Source organism: Styela clava, chromosome 9 (genome assembly GCF_964204865.1).
Source record: "Styela clava chromosome 9, kaStyClav1.hap1.2, whole genome shotgun sequence".
NCBI lineage: Eukaryota > Metazoa > Chordata > Ascidiacea > Stolidobranchia > Styelidae > Styela > Styela clava.
Window position 1 is genome coordinate 17427230 of NC_135258.1, and position 13522 is coordinate 17440751.

General features: G+C 35.8%; 1 protein-coding gene and 1 long non-coding RNA gene across 2 annotated transcripts; one reads left to right on the forward strand and one right to left on the reverse strand.

The window, feature by feature from the left end:
* The first annotated feature begins 68 nt into the window (after nt 1-68).
* Nucleotides 69-1148, forward strand: LOC120332993 (uncharacterized). Its single transcript, XM_039400339.2, has one exon. It carries the CDS (start codon nt 69-71, stop codon nt 1146-1148), a length of 1080 nt encoding a protein of 359 aa, XP_039256273.2.
* A 1610-nt stretch (nt 1149-2758) lies between these two features.
* On the reverse strand, nt 2759-4712 carry LOC120339134 (uncharacterized). Its single transcript, XR_013477970.1, has 3 exons — nt 4256-4712; nt 3651-3756; nt 2759-3220 (listed from the first exon to the last, which is right to left on the reverse strand). It is a non-coding gene; the product is annotated as an uncharacterized LOC120339134 (long non-coding RNA).
* Nucleotides 4713-13522: the final 8810 nt, after the last annotated feature.

Consider the following 13522-nt stretch of genomic DNA (forward strand, 5'->3'; position numbering starts at 1 on the left):
AAACTAAATATTTATTGCTGGCAAGACAATCAGTGTTTTGGCCTGGAATTACAAAAAATGTAACTGACATGGTAAAGAGTTGTGAGTTATGTAACAAATATTATTCTGCTCAAGCAAAAATGCCAATGATGAAACCTGATTTACCTTCAAGGCCATGGGAAAAACTTGGGACAGATATTTTTGAGTTCCAAGGCAATAAGTATTTAATGATTGTGGATTACTTTTCAAGATTTCCAGTTGTGAGAAAACTGCAAGATATGACAGCTGAATCAGTATGTGAACAATTTTCAAATGTACTTGCAGAATATGGTTTATGTTCCACAATACTAGCAGATTTTGGATCTCAATATGTGAGTCAATTGTTCAGAGGAAAATGTGATGCTAATGGAATTACAATGACCTTCAGTTCACCTTATCATCACCAAGCAAATAGTCTCGCAGAAAGAGCTATTGGCACTTGTAAATCATTATGGAAAAAAGCCAAAGAAGAGGGGAAATCTCTGGAATCAAGCTTATGGATTTATCGAGTCACACCACTTGATTATCAAACACCATCACCATTTGAATTGTTATTTGGTAGAAGACCAAGAACATTTATGCCTATGAATGAACGATCTTTACAATCGAAAAGTACAGAGCTTGAAAAGCAGCAAGAGATTAATGAAAATAAACAGGCGAAACAAAAAGAATTTTATGATCGAAAAGCTTCCATTGAAAGAAGACCACTGTCGAAAAATGAAGATGTATATGTGTGGAATGATCTAAGAAGAATATGGGAGCCAGGAAAAATTGAAAATATACCAAATCCTGTTAGAGAGCCAAGAACCTGCACAGTTCTATTGAATTCGAAATTATATAGGAGAACTCGTGAACACCTAAAACCAAGAATTGCTGCAAATAAGTCAAAGTATAATGAAAAGAAATTTGAATTGAAACCATTTTATTATACTCAAGCTCCAGTGATTGATAATAATCTAAAGAACAGTACAACTCCTGAAGAAGTACAAAATCAGGAAAAAGAAATAAAGGCAGAAGAGACACATAAAGAACCTCAACCTACAATGGATAGAAATACTGGATTTATACCAAAAGCTCAGACAACCAAGTCAGGAAGAACTACACAAGTTCCAGCCAAGTTTAGGGATTAGAGTGTACCCCTTTTATGTGCATATAATGGTTCTTTTTTATTTATCGAAAAAAGGGGGATGTCATACAATAGGTATAATATTGTATTATTGTTATGCTCTAATGACTTTTCATGCGTGCCCTATTTTCTTTATGTATGTTGTGGCGCATGAATATCTTGTTTGCAGGGTGTCTTCGTTTTCGCTGTTCTAGGAGTAACACGTAAATTTGATGCTGTGCTGTGTTAGAAGTAAATGTGAATACTTGAATATATGAGCTGATTGTTGGTGTGGATGGTTGGGAAATAAGGTGCCTCAATAATAATAATTATAGTTGCCATCAACAAGGAGAACTATAACAGTTACCTAATTAAAAGTATGAGGAGATCGACAGGGAATATTCTTTTTTTGTTTGATCAATATAAGGTAGCCTACTTTTTGAAGGGCTCTCTTTTACACGACATCAGCCGAAGAAAAAGAAGACAGTGGAAAAATTAGATGAAAAAGAGAACGCAACATCACCTCCAAAAAAGAGAAATTTTGTATATTGCTTGACAATATTACTGGTAATGCACTAATTGTATCCAAAGTCATACTTACAACCTCATTGCATGCCAATGAGTGTTAACTAATTAAAAGTATGAGGAAATTCAGAGATCGACAGAGAATATTCTTTTTTTGTTTGATCAATATAAGGTACTTTTTGAAGGGCTTTCTTTTACACGACATCAGCCGAAGAGAAAGAAGACAGTGGAAAAATTCGATGAAAAAGAAAACGACACATCGCCTCTAAAAAAGAGAAAAGAAAAAAATGATAAGCCAATGTCAACTAATTTTGAAACGAATAATCAGAATGACTCGTTAGCTCAATCGTCATGTACACAAGTTACAACTTCTCAATCTCTGACGTTGAAGATATGTTGAAGCAAGTAATTTTATGCTTATTTGCTACAAATCTGAATCTGCGTGATTTTGATCCTTAGCTGTTTTGACTGACATTTATTTAATCATTTTTAATAATGCTGTAACCATATCATCTTGATATGAATCCTAAATAATGAAGTTTTTGAACAAATTGTGTATTGCAGTTCGAAACCATGGCACAAAGACCGAAAAATATAAATGTTCGTAATCTATGATTAATTCTCATGCCACTGAAGGTTCCTTTTATTCTGAATAAATCCAATTGATAAATTGCTTCATTGTTGAATTGTTCCACTGCCAAGTCAAATGTCACGGAAAGAATGCAAAAATAAAATGTTGTTCAATATATTTTTAAAATAATACATTAGTTTTGGATAATTTTTTGATGGAAATCAATTTTTCATCGTTAAATTTGCATGTTCACTTTGTTTGAAAGTCAATCACCGGTGGGTGACTCATTTAAAACCTCAGGGGGAAAAAAGAGTTGTAAACTTGCAAATTGCATTAATTGTGTAGATTGTATAAGAACGGCTTAAAGTATCAGGTTTTCAGTATTAACAGGAAGAGTTATGAATTAGATTTATGTAAAGCGTGTCATGTTCTTCTTTCTCTCACTACCGATTTTTTTTCTTCCCTTGTGCACTCATGTGGACAAAAATGAGTCCTCACTAATTTAGCTACACTGTAAAAAATATTAAGGGCGATTTACAACCAAACGCGCGGCAGCAGCGATGCCATGCACTTCGTTGTGAACACCATATACAACTTCAGATGTATTGTATCGTTGCAAGCGCTTGTAATTTTACAACCAAATGTATGTACTAGGCAAAAGCAGTGGGTTGGATGTCTCCGATTTTTACAGCCATAGCGATGCTAACCTTAACTACAAGAAGAAGTTGTAAAACTAAACAACATCCGCAAAGTAACTCGATTAACCCTCATGCCAGCACTTGAAGAAATGAAATACAATTGAAAAGAAATCACTTTTAATAAAATATGTGATCAAATATCAGCAACGAAATAGTATCAAATACACTCGAGAAGTGATCGTCTCCGCCAGCAAAATAGTTCATTTCATCTCTTCAAATAGGTGGAAACCATCCAAAAGATTCAACATTGCAGTGGCCCCCTGTCACTTTTTTTTGCACTGGCTGTTTATCTTGGCAATTCGGCTGAAAAAAAATGGCATAGGCCTAGCTGGTATAAAATGTAAACAAGTAGTTGAGTGAGAAGTCAACATATTTACATATGTTATAACTTGATCTGCTGGGGTAAAATGATTCCATTAGCAAAGTGGTAGATTCATATTATATTCAATGCTCAGAAGAAGTTAAATTTATTATAGGCTATATCATTTCTGAAGCTCGCGATTATATCATTATCTCTCCAAACAATGAAAATTGTTATATAGAAAGACAAAAAACTATGTTTGAATTTTTTTGTCTATTCATTGCACAAAAATCAACTTAGTGCAAGGAGGCTCACTATATACAGTAACATGATGCTCATATTTATAAGCAAGGCTTTTTTTATTAAACAGTCCATACCATTGCCATCGAAAAAAAGAAACACCAATAGCTGAATAGGCTACCAGTTCCTCACCTTTCCAGAAATTCGTTTGTAGTGTTGATACAATGACAGACTTGATAAAGGCCAAATGTGAATGCCCCAGAGGTAAAATGGCAGGATATGTTTGTCCACTTTCGAACTGAAAAGAATTAGCAGATTGAAGATGTATGAAAATGATATAGGCATGAAAAGTTCATGACTGTCTACTGCAGTAGCTAATCTTGCAGTTTCACTAGAGATGTCTTTCCAGATGCATTTTATTTTAGATTAGTCTAGGTCAAATCTCGAATCAGTCATTTCAAATCGCAGGGTAACTGAAATTACAATTTTACCAGTCTGCTAATACAGTAATAGGCTTTTTAAGAATTAGGCTGACATTGTCTGAAATTTTAAAAAATAAGAGACCTTTCTGCATTGGTGTAGACTACCTTGGTTTAGAACTCCAATAAATAGAATACCGGTAACAAAGATTAAACATGAGCAATTAAAAGTAAAATAACAGAATATGGTAGGCCTACAATAGCTCATTGTCTAAATGCAGGGATGGGACATCTAGTACGGCAATGCTGTAGTTAACAGGCCAATCCAATTAATGCAAAATTGATTAATAATGACAGATGTGGCATAAATTAACTCACCTTCCAAAACCTGAAGATCTACCGGTAGTCTACAAGCACCAGTAGTCCAGAGTTTACAAGCTAGGTAACGGTATTTCTTTCTCCATACTTTCTGTTTTACAACCTTCAGGCAGCATAGTGTAAAATATACAGGTTCACACTTTTAAACTAGGCTACTTCAATTGTTTTGAGAGTCGAACCAAGCCAAGCTGCTTCCTAGCGAAACTGGAATCCGCACTAAACAGCCATTTTGGCGGGAAAGTACGTCCGGCTTTGGCGGAGTCAGAAAATTCAAATTCAAAATTTGAATCCGTTGCGATCTGAGATATTTCTAAAACTTAGGAGCATTAAGCAAATAGTTAAATTAAGAAAATATGCCACTCAATTCAAAATTATATTAACCAAAACATTTGCATATACTTTGGTCCGATAAAAGATATAGCGATACAGCGTAAAACTACTAGATTCACCAGTAGTTGGAGTCGTGACTGCAAGTGGACCTGTCCGTTTGAGAATGAGTGCTGTCAGTTGAATCACCAGTTTACATGATGCCTAAAATAAAATATCCTTCCACTCGATATAATATTAAGTGCAATATTAGGATTTTTTTTTATCGTAAGCTATAAATTCTATGTCGAGATTGGGACATACGAAGCCGCAGGTTTACGTAGCATTGTATGACTTGCGCCTTAATTAAGACGCGAAGCCAAATTTGTATCAGTTTGGAACCAAATTCGTCGCACCAATGTATTTTTTATTGGCATGCATTTTGCTGATAATATGTGGAAGACTGTCTTCTGAGTTCCATGCTTTTGATTACTACCAAGTGGACTTATTTTAACATAACCGCGAGATAGCTGTTTTCAGTACAGCCGTTTTTGTATGTTACGTATAATTAATTCATCGTATATATATTTAACAACCGTATGTTTGTTTTATGATTATGCAACAGTATATGTAATTTTACATCGTACAAGCGGTGAAATTACAACACGATGATGTAAAAATACGTATAAATACTTTCTCGTCCAAAATACTGCCAAACGATCGTATTTTTTTACAAAGAAATGGCTGTAAAATTACAAAAAATTTTACAGTGTATCAGTGTTCACGAATTTGGATACAGAAAGGTGATGCAGCAACAGAATATTTGGAAATCATCGGGAAACGATAGACTAAATTACATGGCAAGCATGCGTAAGTTATGAACAAATAATAACGTTAGGAGAGCGTTATGGAAACTTTATATAACTTTGTCGGCATTAAAATAATACTCTAGGCTGCGCACCAGGCGAATAAAAGAGTTGTGAAAATCACATCGTCAAATTGAGTGAGTAAGAAACCGTAAAGTTTTGTTAACGTCCCCATGACTAGGGATGGCGGAATCGAATCTGGATTTGATTATAGAATCGATTCCGATGCATTGGAATCGATTCTCAAGGTTAAAACTTGGATTGCAAACAATGTGTAACGTTTTATGGCAAGTCCTTTACATATATGTATAAATTTCTTCACTGCTATGCTGAGTTGCTACGACGTCGCAAACTTCACTGTATATATGTATGTTCGCTAGAAGGTTTTTACGCCTATTTATTTCCAAAATATCTGTGAGTTCTTAGAAATTCGTTTTTTTTTTGCGATTTTGTCTACTGTGACAGATTGAACATTCATACTACTTAGTTTCGGCCTTCTTGTCCGTCCATATATTTGAACTTCGCTCTCGTGTTTGATTTCATATGATATTGTTTAGGTGGGTATGTTTTCTCGGTAAGATATATCGAAGAATCGAGAATCGGAATCGAAATTTTAGGAATCAGTTAAGATTCGAATACTTGTAAGTGGTCATACTTAGCAACCTTACCCATGGGTCATGACATGAAAGTCTGTGGCAGCCTAAAATAAAACTTACACAGACTGCGATCATAATCTAACAAGCCTATGGCACCATACAAATTTCAATAGCAACAACTATGTTGTAGTGTATGATTGGTTAAAAGCAGTGGCGGCGCGTCAATAGGGCCAACCGGGGCAATGCCCCGGTTGTTTTTTCGGTATAATAAAAAATGTTCGAAACATACCTCAATATCGGTTGCACAGACTGTCTACACTAGCCATATTTTCCCGGCATGGTTCATTTTTCGCTCGCAAAGCCTTCGCCGAACGTCGACGGGGCGACGCCGATTTTGCCCCGGTTGCTCATTGTATATCGTATTCTCTCTTTTATCTTTCACTCGCCGCGTTTGTCTCGTTTGTTTTCTGTTTCTTTTACTAAATCATCGGGGCTAGCCCCGAAATTATGACGACACAATGCCGACGTTTCTTACAACAACGTGTTAACATATTCACACATTCCATCTCGTTCGTTGGTTGCTTGAAGAGTTGATAGTTTCCTCGCCTTCGTTTTTGTCGCTTGTTTCGCTATTTAAATCAGTTAGAGACCTTTAGTCCATTTGCTTTCGATTTTCCACATTCCTTTTGAGCTCCTCACTTCTTTCCGGCTTCGCATTTCTTAGCCTTAGACCTCATAATGAATAAGTATGGTGGCCCATCGTTGTCACGCGTAAAATTGAAAAAAAAAAATTAAAAATAAAATAAAAAACCGAAAATAAAAAAATAGTTGTGAAAAACATAAAAATAATTGAAAAAAAAATGATAAAAAAAATTAAAATTAGAAAAAAAAAAATTGAAAATGAAAACGAAAAAAAATGGAAAAATAAAATTTAAAAAAAAAAAAAAATTTTAATCTTTTTTTTTAATTTTTTTTTTTTTAATTTTTTTTTTTATTTCTTTTTTTTTCAATTATTTTTATGTTTTTTCACAACTATCTTTTTATTTCCGCTTTTTCATTTTATTTTTTCATTTTTTTTAAATTTTACGCGTGACAACGATGGGCCACCATAAATAAGGTTGATGCACTACTTCGCACTCTGTTTTCGCAGCTGCCGCTGGAACAAAAATTAGAGGTACAACGTCTTGGGCCTTATCAACCAAAAAATTGTTCACTGGAACAATCCCATGACGGAGGAAAGCGTCGGCGTACATTCTGCGCAAAACTTGGTATAAAAAACACGAATGGTTGTGTTACAGCGAGGACAAAAATGCACTTTTTTGTTTTTATTGCCTACTTTTTGCTACCGCCCTGACTCACGTTGGTGTAAATTTGGTTTTAGAGATCTTAAACATCTTTCCGAGCGTGCCAGGGATTATCAATCTTCTATGGAGCATCTGGACAATGCAGTAAATACCGAACATTCGGAAATGTTAATATTGCAGGACAGTTGGATGAAGGACGCGCGGTTTCTATTCGTCGGCACAACCAAAACGTCGAGAAAAACCGCCATGTTCTCGGTCGATTGATAGATGTTTTGAAGTTCATTGGTTGTCACGAGCTGTCCCTCCGTGGGCACGATGAACGGACTGGCTCTTCTAATAGAGGGGTATTTTTGGATATGATGGAATACACCGCATCCCTAGATACAGTATTGAGAGATCATCTTGATGCCGCAACTGTTTCGAAAGGGACATCTAAGGATATCCAAAAATGATTTGCTCGACTCAATGTATAAAATTTATTTACAACATTTGGCTCTGGAAATTGAGAATTGCCAGTTCCTTTCGATTCAGTCTGACGAGACAACTGACATCACGTGCGTTTTCCAACTGGCTGTGATTTTTCGGTTTGTGGAAGATGGTAAACCTACCGAGAGATTTCACAGCTTTGTACCAATCGTTGATCGCACGGCTTGCGGGATATCGGCTGTACTGAAAGAAGTGTTACAGCCTTACAACGCGAAATCAAAATTGATAGCTCAAACTTATGACGGCGCGGCAGTCATGAGTGGGTCGAAACATGGTTTTAAGTTTATATAAAAGAAGATTTTCCTCATGCGCATTTTTTACATTGTTATGCACACCAATTTAACCTCGTTATTAAAAATATGTGTCTTGATACCCCTCTCGTCCGTATATTTTTTGCAAATGTTTCGGGGTTTTCTTCATTTTTTTTCCGTTTCGCCGAAGCGCTCTGACCTCCTTCGCCAGATATGTAACCGCCGTCTCCCAGCTTGTGCACCAACACGTTGGAACTTCCAATCACGCGTGGTGCAGGGCGTGTCCGAAATTAGGTCTGAGCTCATTGAGTGTTTCAATGGCATTCAGAGCTCTCCGGTTTGGGACGAACGCCCTGTGAGGGAAGCGGCAGGTCTAAAGCGTCTGCTAGAAGATGGTGAGTTTTCATTTTTTCTCCACAATATTCTATCACGTGGATGTATTATACGGCGCATTGCAGTCAAGGCTAATGGACGGAGCGTCTGTGCAGTCGTGTATTTCAGACTTCTGCGATGCTGTATCTCGTAACCGAGAAACAATAAAATACGACGACACATGGAGTGCTTCTTTACGCCGCGGGCAAACAACGCAGCGTTTGATTTTGTCTGCAAAGGAATGCTGTAACATTCTGGTGAATCAAATAGGCGATCGTCCGCGCACTGAACACCTTGCCGCGTTCTCTTTGATGAACCCCAAAAATTTTTCAAAATTTGCACGTCAATTTCCCATCCATTTGTTGGCTACTGTCTCCAAATTTTACCCCATGATAAACGTGGGTAAATTGGAAAATGAATTGCGATGTATATACACCAATCAAACTTTTTTGAACATCACATCAACTTGCGCGCTCTATGGGTTCCTCATAGATAACACTCTAGTAACTACCTTTGTGGCGTCTGCAAAATTTCTGGACATCATTTTGACGACGCCTATTTCTTCCGCCGACGCAGAGCGAACATTCAGCACGCTGAAGCGTATTAAAACGTATCTCAGAAACACAATGAAGCAAGATAGATTAAATTCCTTGGCTGTTTTATCCATTCACAGAGACGTTATTTCTGGGATGCATGACTTTAATCAGCGCGTTATTGAGCATTTTGCTTCCAAGAAACCGCGGCGTGTTGCATATATGTTCAAGCAGTAGAAGTCTAGCAGCATATATATATCTATGAGTGAGCGACGCATGTCCTTATCTTTGCATTAACTTTCCTTTCTTCATAGTAACGTTTTAAACCTTATTTTAGGTTTTGTCTGCTTTCCCGAAGTTTCTGTTAATATGTCATTGTATTTATCTGGGTAAATATTGCCTTTCCTTTTGAAAGAGGTTTCAAAATAAACTATGTCTATATTTATTAATCCCTTGACTTGGACCGGTTTTAAAGACACTTTCTTATCGTTAAAAATTGTCGCTTTTGCCGATTGGTTGTTACCGATGGAATGGTTTTTATACTCATAAAATGATGGAAGAACTTACAGCGCTCATCCTGTCCCCGTAGATGGGGGTGACTTGGTCCCGCAGTAGCTTGCCCCGGTTGTCAAAATGACCACGCGCCGCCACTGGTTAAAAGTATAAATCATGGCAGCATCTGGCGGGCCATATTATATTTCCCAACGGGACGGATTTGTTCCGCGGGCGAAGTTTGCCTATATTATCTATACCGAGCTCTAAAATAGATTCGGCATGATTTTCCAAAATTTGAAAACTTACTGATAGTGAGTTGGATACGAAAAAGAACCACAAGATCGATTAGATACCCCATATCTAAAGTCTCAAACTTATATAGTATATACTAGACTACTAGTATATTTAAGTGTACATTTTGAATAAATTTGGTATTGCAAGATGATCGCCGTGGATTACTGACATATTCACTCTTTGCAATACGTTAGATGTGCCGAACCGGACGACGTCTGTTTGCATTGTGGTTTTTAAGAGGTAGTTCACGAGGACGTAGACATTCAAGTATGGAAGTGGGGATAATGGTTACAATAAACATCATGATTAGGCTTAACGATAGTGAACATCCAAAGATGTTAATTGAAGTATAATACAGCGGTGTTGATTATGAATAATATTGTACGTCCCGCAGAAAATGCAGATCGGGTTCGTTTATTCATTATAATACTCTGAATCACCTAATGATATTTTATTAACTATGAACCTCAGTTTCCCACGTGCGAATCTTTAATGTTTACTTTTAGGGCTTCCGACCTATTGACGATTTGCTGTACACTATATTACAACTTGTATACAAATATATGATGACAACGTTCTGCTGGGCGAGCAGTCAGTCAAGGTTGGGACTACGCCAGAAGCAGATAGCAATTGTAAACGATTGAAAAGGACGATTTCCAAGCAGTTGACTCGAATTGCTCCCCGTCCTTTTGTCTACATATTTTAATATCGTGACTCTAAACCAATATCTCTCAACGTTTTGTGACTGATGCACACATTAGATGGCGTTGTAATGAACTATGTTAAGAATAAATATAAATATTAATTAAAACATGAAACTTATGTGAAATCAGAAGCTTTGTATTTACATCATTTGCTCGTGAAAGTCAATCAGACACAACGAAATTGAGTTGATTGTTGTCTGTGTTCTCGATGTATTTAAAAAGCCACCAACCGACGGAGTAATCCAGATGCCAAGAATTTACGATAAGTTGTTGCTTCGATTAAATTCCGATCCGGAAAAAAAAATTTCACAAAGCAATTCAAAAAATATATTTGAAAACTTTTTAAAATTACAAACTGTACTTATTTGTTTTGTTTGGCGTAAGTCTGCAGAATGTGATATTTCAATGCTCATAAAATATTTTGATGAAATCGGTAATGCAGAAAATATTTATACCAGGTGAACTTTGAAGAAGTCGCTCGTGTAATTTCTTCTGTACGTAAAGAGAATAGCATTAAACAAGCTTTCACACAAACAAAACTAACGCTATGTCAAGTGCAACTGTTTTAGCTAAAGCTTGTTTGGTCGTCTCCATGTATAAAGAATTCAAAAATTTCCAGTGCCGATCATCGTGCGAAAATCAGGAGGAAGATTCTAAAAGCGATCAAAAATCTAGAGTTGATAATCCGCTTGTAGATGAGATAATAGCAAGGTAGATGGCCAAGAAAGTTCAAAAATGGCAACCTATGTCATATTCGACCTAGAAACTACTGACTTGCGAGATCGAAAAATCACAGAATTTTGTATGTCTGCCGTTGCGAGATGCCATCTCGATGTCACGGAAAATGTAAATCCATATTCAGTGATACAGGAAAAGATTCGAATATCTGTCGACCCCAAAAGAACTGTCGAACCAGTAGCAGTAGACCTAACTGACTTAACACGGAAAGATCTCTTGCTACGTCAGAAACTACCGTGGAGTTTGCTCACAAACACACTATCTGCTGATTTTTTGAAACGGCAGACACAACCATTGTGTATTCTTGCTTTCAATGGAAATAGATTTAACTTCAAGGTGTTGAAAACGCATATAGGTTCTATGCCCGTCGAGAAATATTTCTCTCGATACTTCAGCGCAGACGTAATGGTTGGAACGAGTCGCCTCTTGATGGAAAAGGGCGTAAAACTAGGGAATAAAAAAATTGGATACTATGTTCAAACATTTGGTTGGAGAATGTGAAATCCAGGAGCGTCATTCAACTGAAGAAGATGTAAATGTCATAATAGCATCATTGCAGAGATCGCCAGGGGATATTCTTCAATGGTTTGATCAATATAAGGTAGCTTTTAACCGTCGCTCTTTAGCACGACCTCAGCTGAAGAAAAATAGGACAGTGGAAAAATGGGATGAAAAAGAAAACGTCACATCACCTTTAAAAAAAAAAATAAAGAAAATGAGAATGAATTGTCACCTTATTTTGACACGGAGAATTAGAATGACTCGTCATCTCCAACGTCATAAACACAAGTTACCAATTGATGTTTCTTAACTGAATTAAATAGAACTATATATGTATTTGTATGGGGTTCAACTTGGGAGCGGATAAAACGAAATACCTGGATTGGCCCAAAGAAATAGAAGGTATAAATATGATAAATTTAGAAAAAAAATTTGTTATTGCCCAGAATATGAAATACATCAAATACTCTTGAACGAGGAAATTAACCCAGTGTGGAAAATGGCTTGATGGATGTGCTGACAATTACTGTTTTAAACAATGCTTGAAGTAAAATTGAGCTCAAGTTCATATGTTGTGAAGCATTTACCTTTAACATTCATACAAAATGTATTTAAAAACTGGCATTTCCATAAAAATGTCATTTTTGATTGGAAAATGTCAAATTTTGATCAACCTATATGGTACAACAATTTTATATCAAGTCTTGGTATGATCATGGTATAAACGAAGTAAAACACTTAGCAAATGCGGGTAATTTGTTTACTTATAGAGAATTGACTGAAAAATATGGCATGCAATATAGTGATGAAGAATATGTAAATTATTTTCGCCTCACTGGAGTACCTGATTATTGGTTGTGTAATATTGGACACTGTATTGATTTTAGTGCATTAAGTGACCTTGAAGAGAATGCATCTCATTTTTATTCTGAAACATTCGAATCGGGACAAGTAAATAAAGGTATCTATGAAATATCGAACCTGATCAAATTTATGCTACATCAAGAAAAAAATGGGCAGATCTGATTTTTTTAAAGAATGACTTTAATTTGAATAAAATGTATATGTATATTTTATATTGTACTGTTGAAACTAAATTGCAATCATTTCATATGAAGATGTTTCATGTTGCCATAGTACTAAACGATAGATTGTTTAAATTTGAACTTGTTTCATCGAAGTTAGGTGATTTCTGTAATGTTGAAAATACTAGCCACTTTTTTATGATTGTAAAATTGTTCAGCAGTTTTGAGAATCTCTGAACAGGTGAATATCTTCGAAAACAGGAACAAATTTTAACTTTTCCAAAAGAGATTGCATGTTGGGATGTGTATGTAATTTTTATAACAAATTGTGTATCTGTAAACTTCTAGCTTCCCGGTTTTATCCAAATCGTTGTAAGATAAAAAAAAAAAGAAACCTCTGTTCAATGTTTTTACTACATATCTGTATGAAGTGAGCAAAATTGAACGGTTCATTCAAAAATGGAAACTTTTAAGATATATGTACAATAATTGATGGTATTTATATTATTGTACATGCATATTTCCTGTGATTAGTGAGTTTAAGGCTGTAACTGTACCGATCAAATGTGTTTTACATATTTGATGAATATATATAAAAAGAAAAATCTCCGACGTTGAAGATGAAGATTTGTTAAAGCAAATAATTGTATGCTGATCTGCTACAAATCTGTATCTGCATGATTCTAATCCCCGCAGTTGTTTTGACTGATGTTTATTCAATCATTTTTAATCATACTGTAATCATATCATCTTGTTGTAAATTCTAAATAATGAAGTTATTGTACAAATAATGGAT

Bases quoted from the DNA above. Each gene is read 5' to 3' on its own strand.
- LOC120332993 (XM_039400339.2), top strand. From the start codon at position 69: ATGGTAAAGAGTTGTGAGTTATGTAACAAATATTATTCTGCTCAAGCA.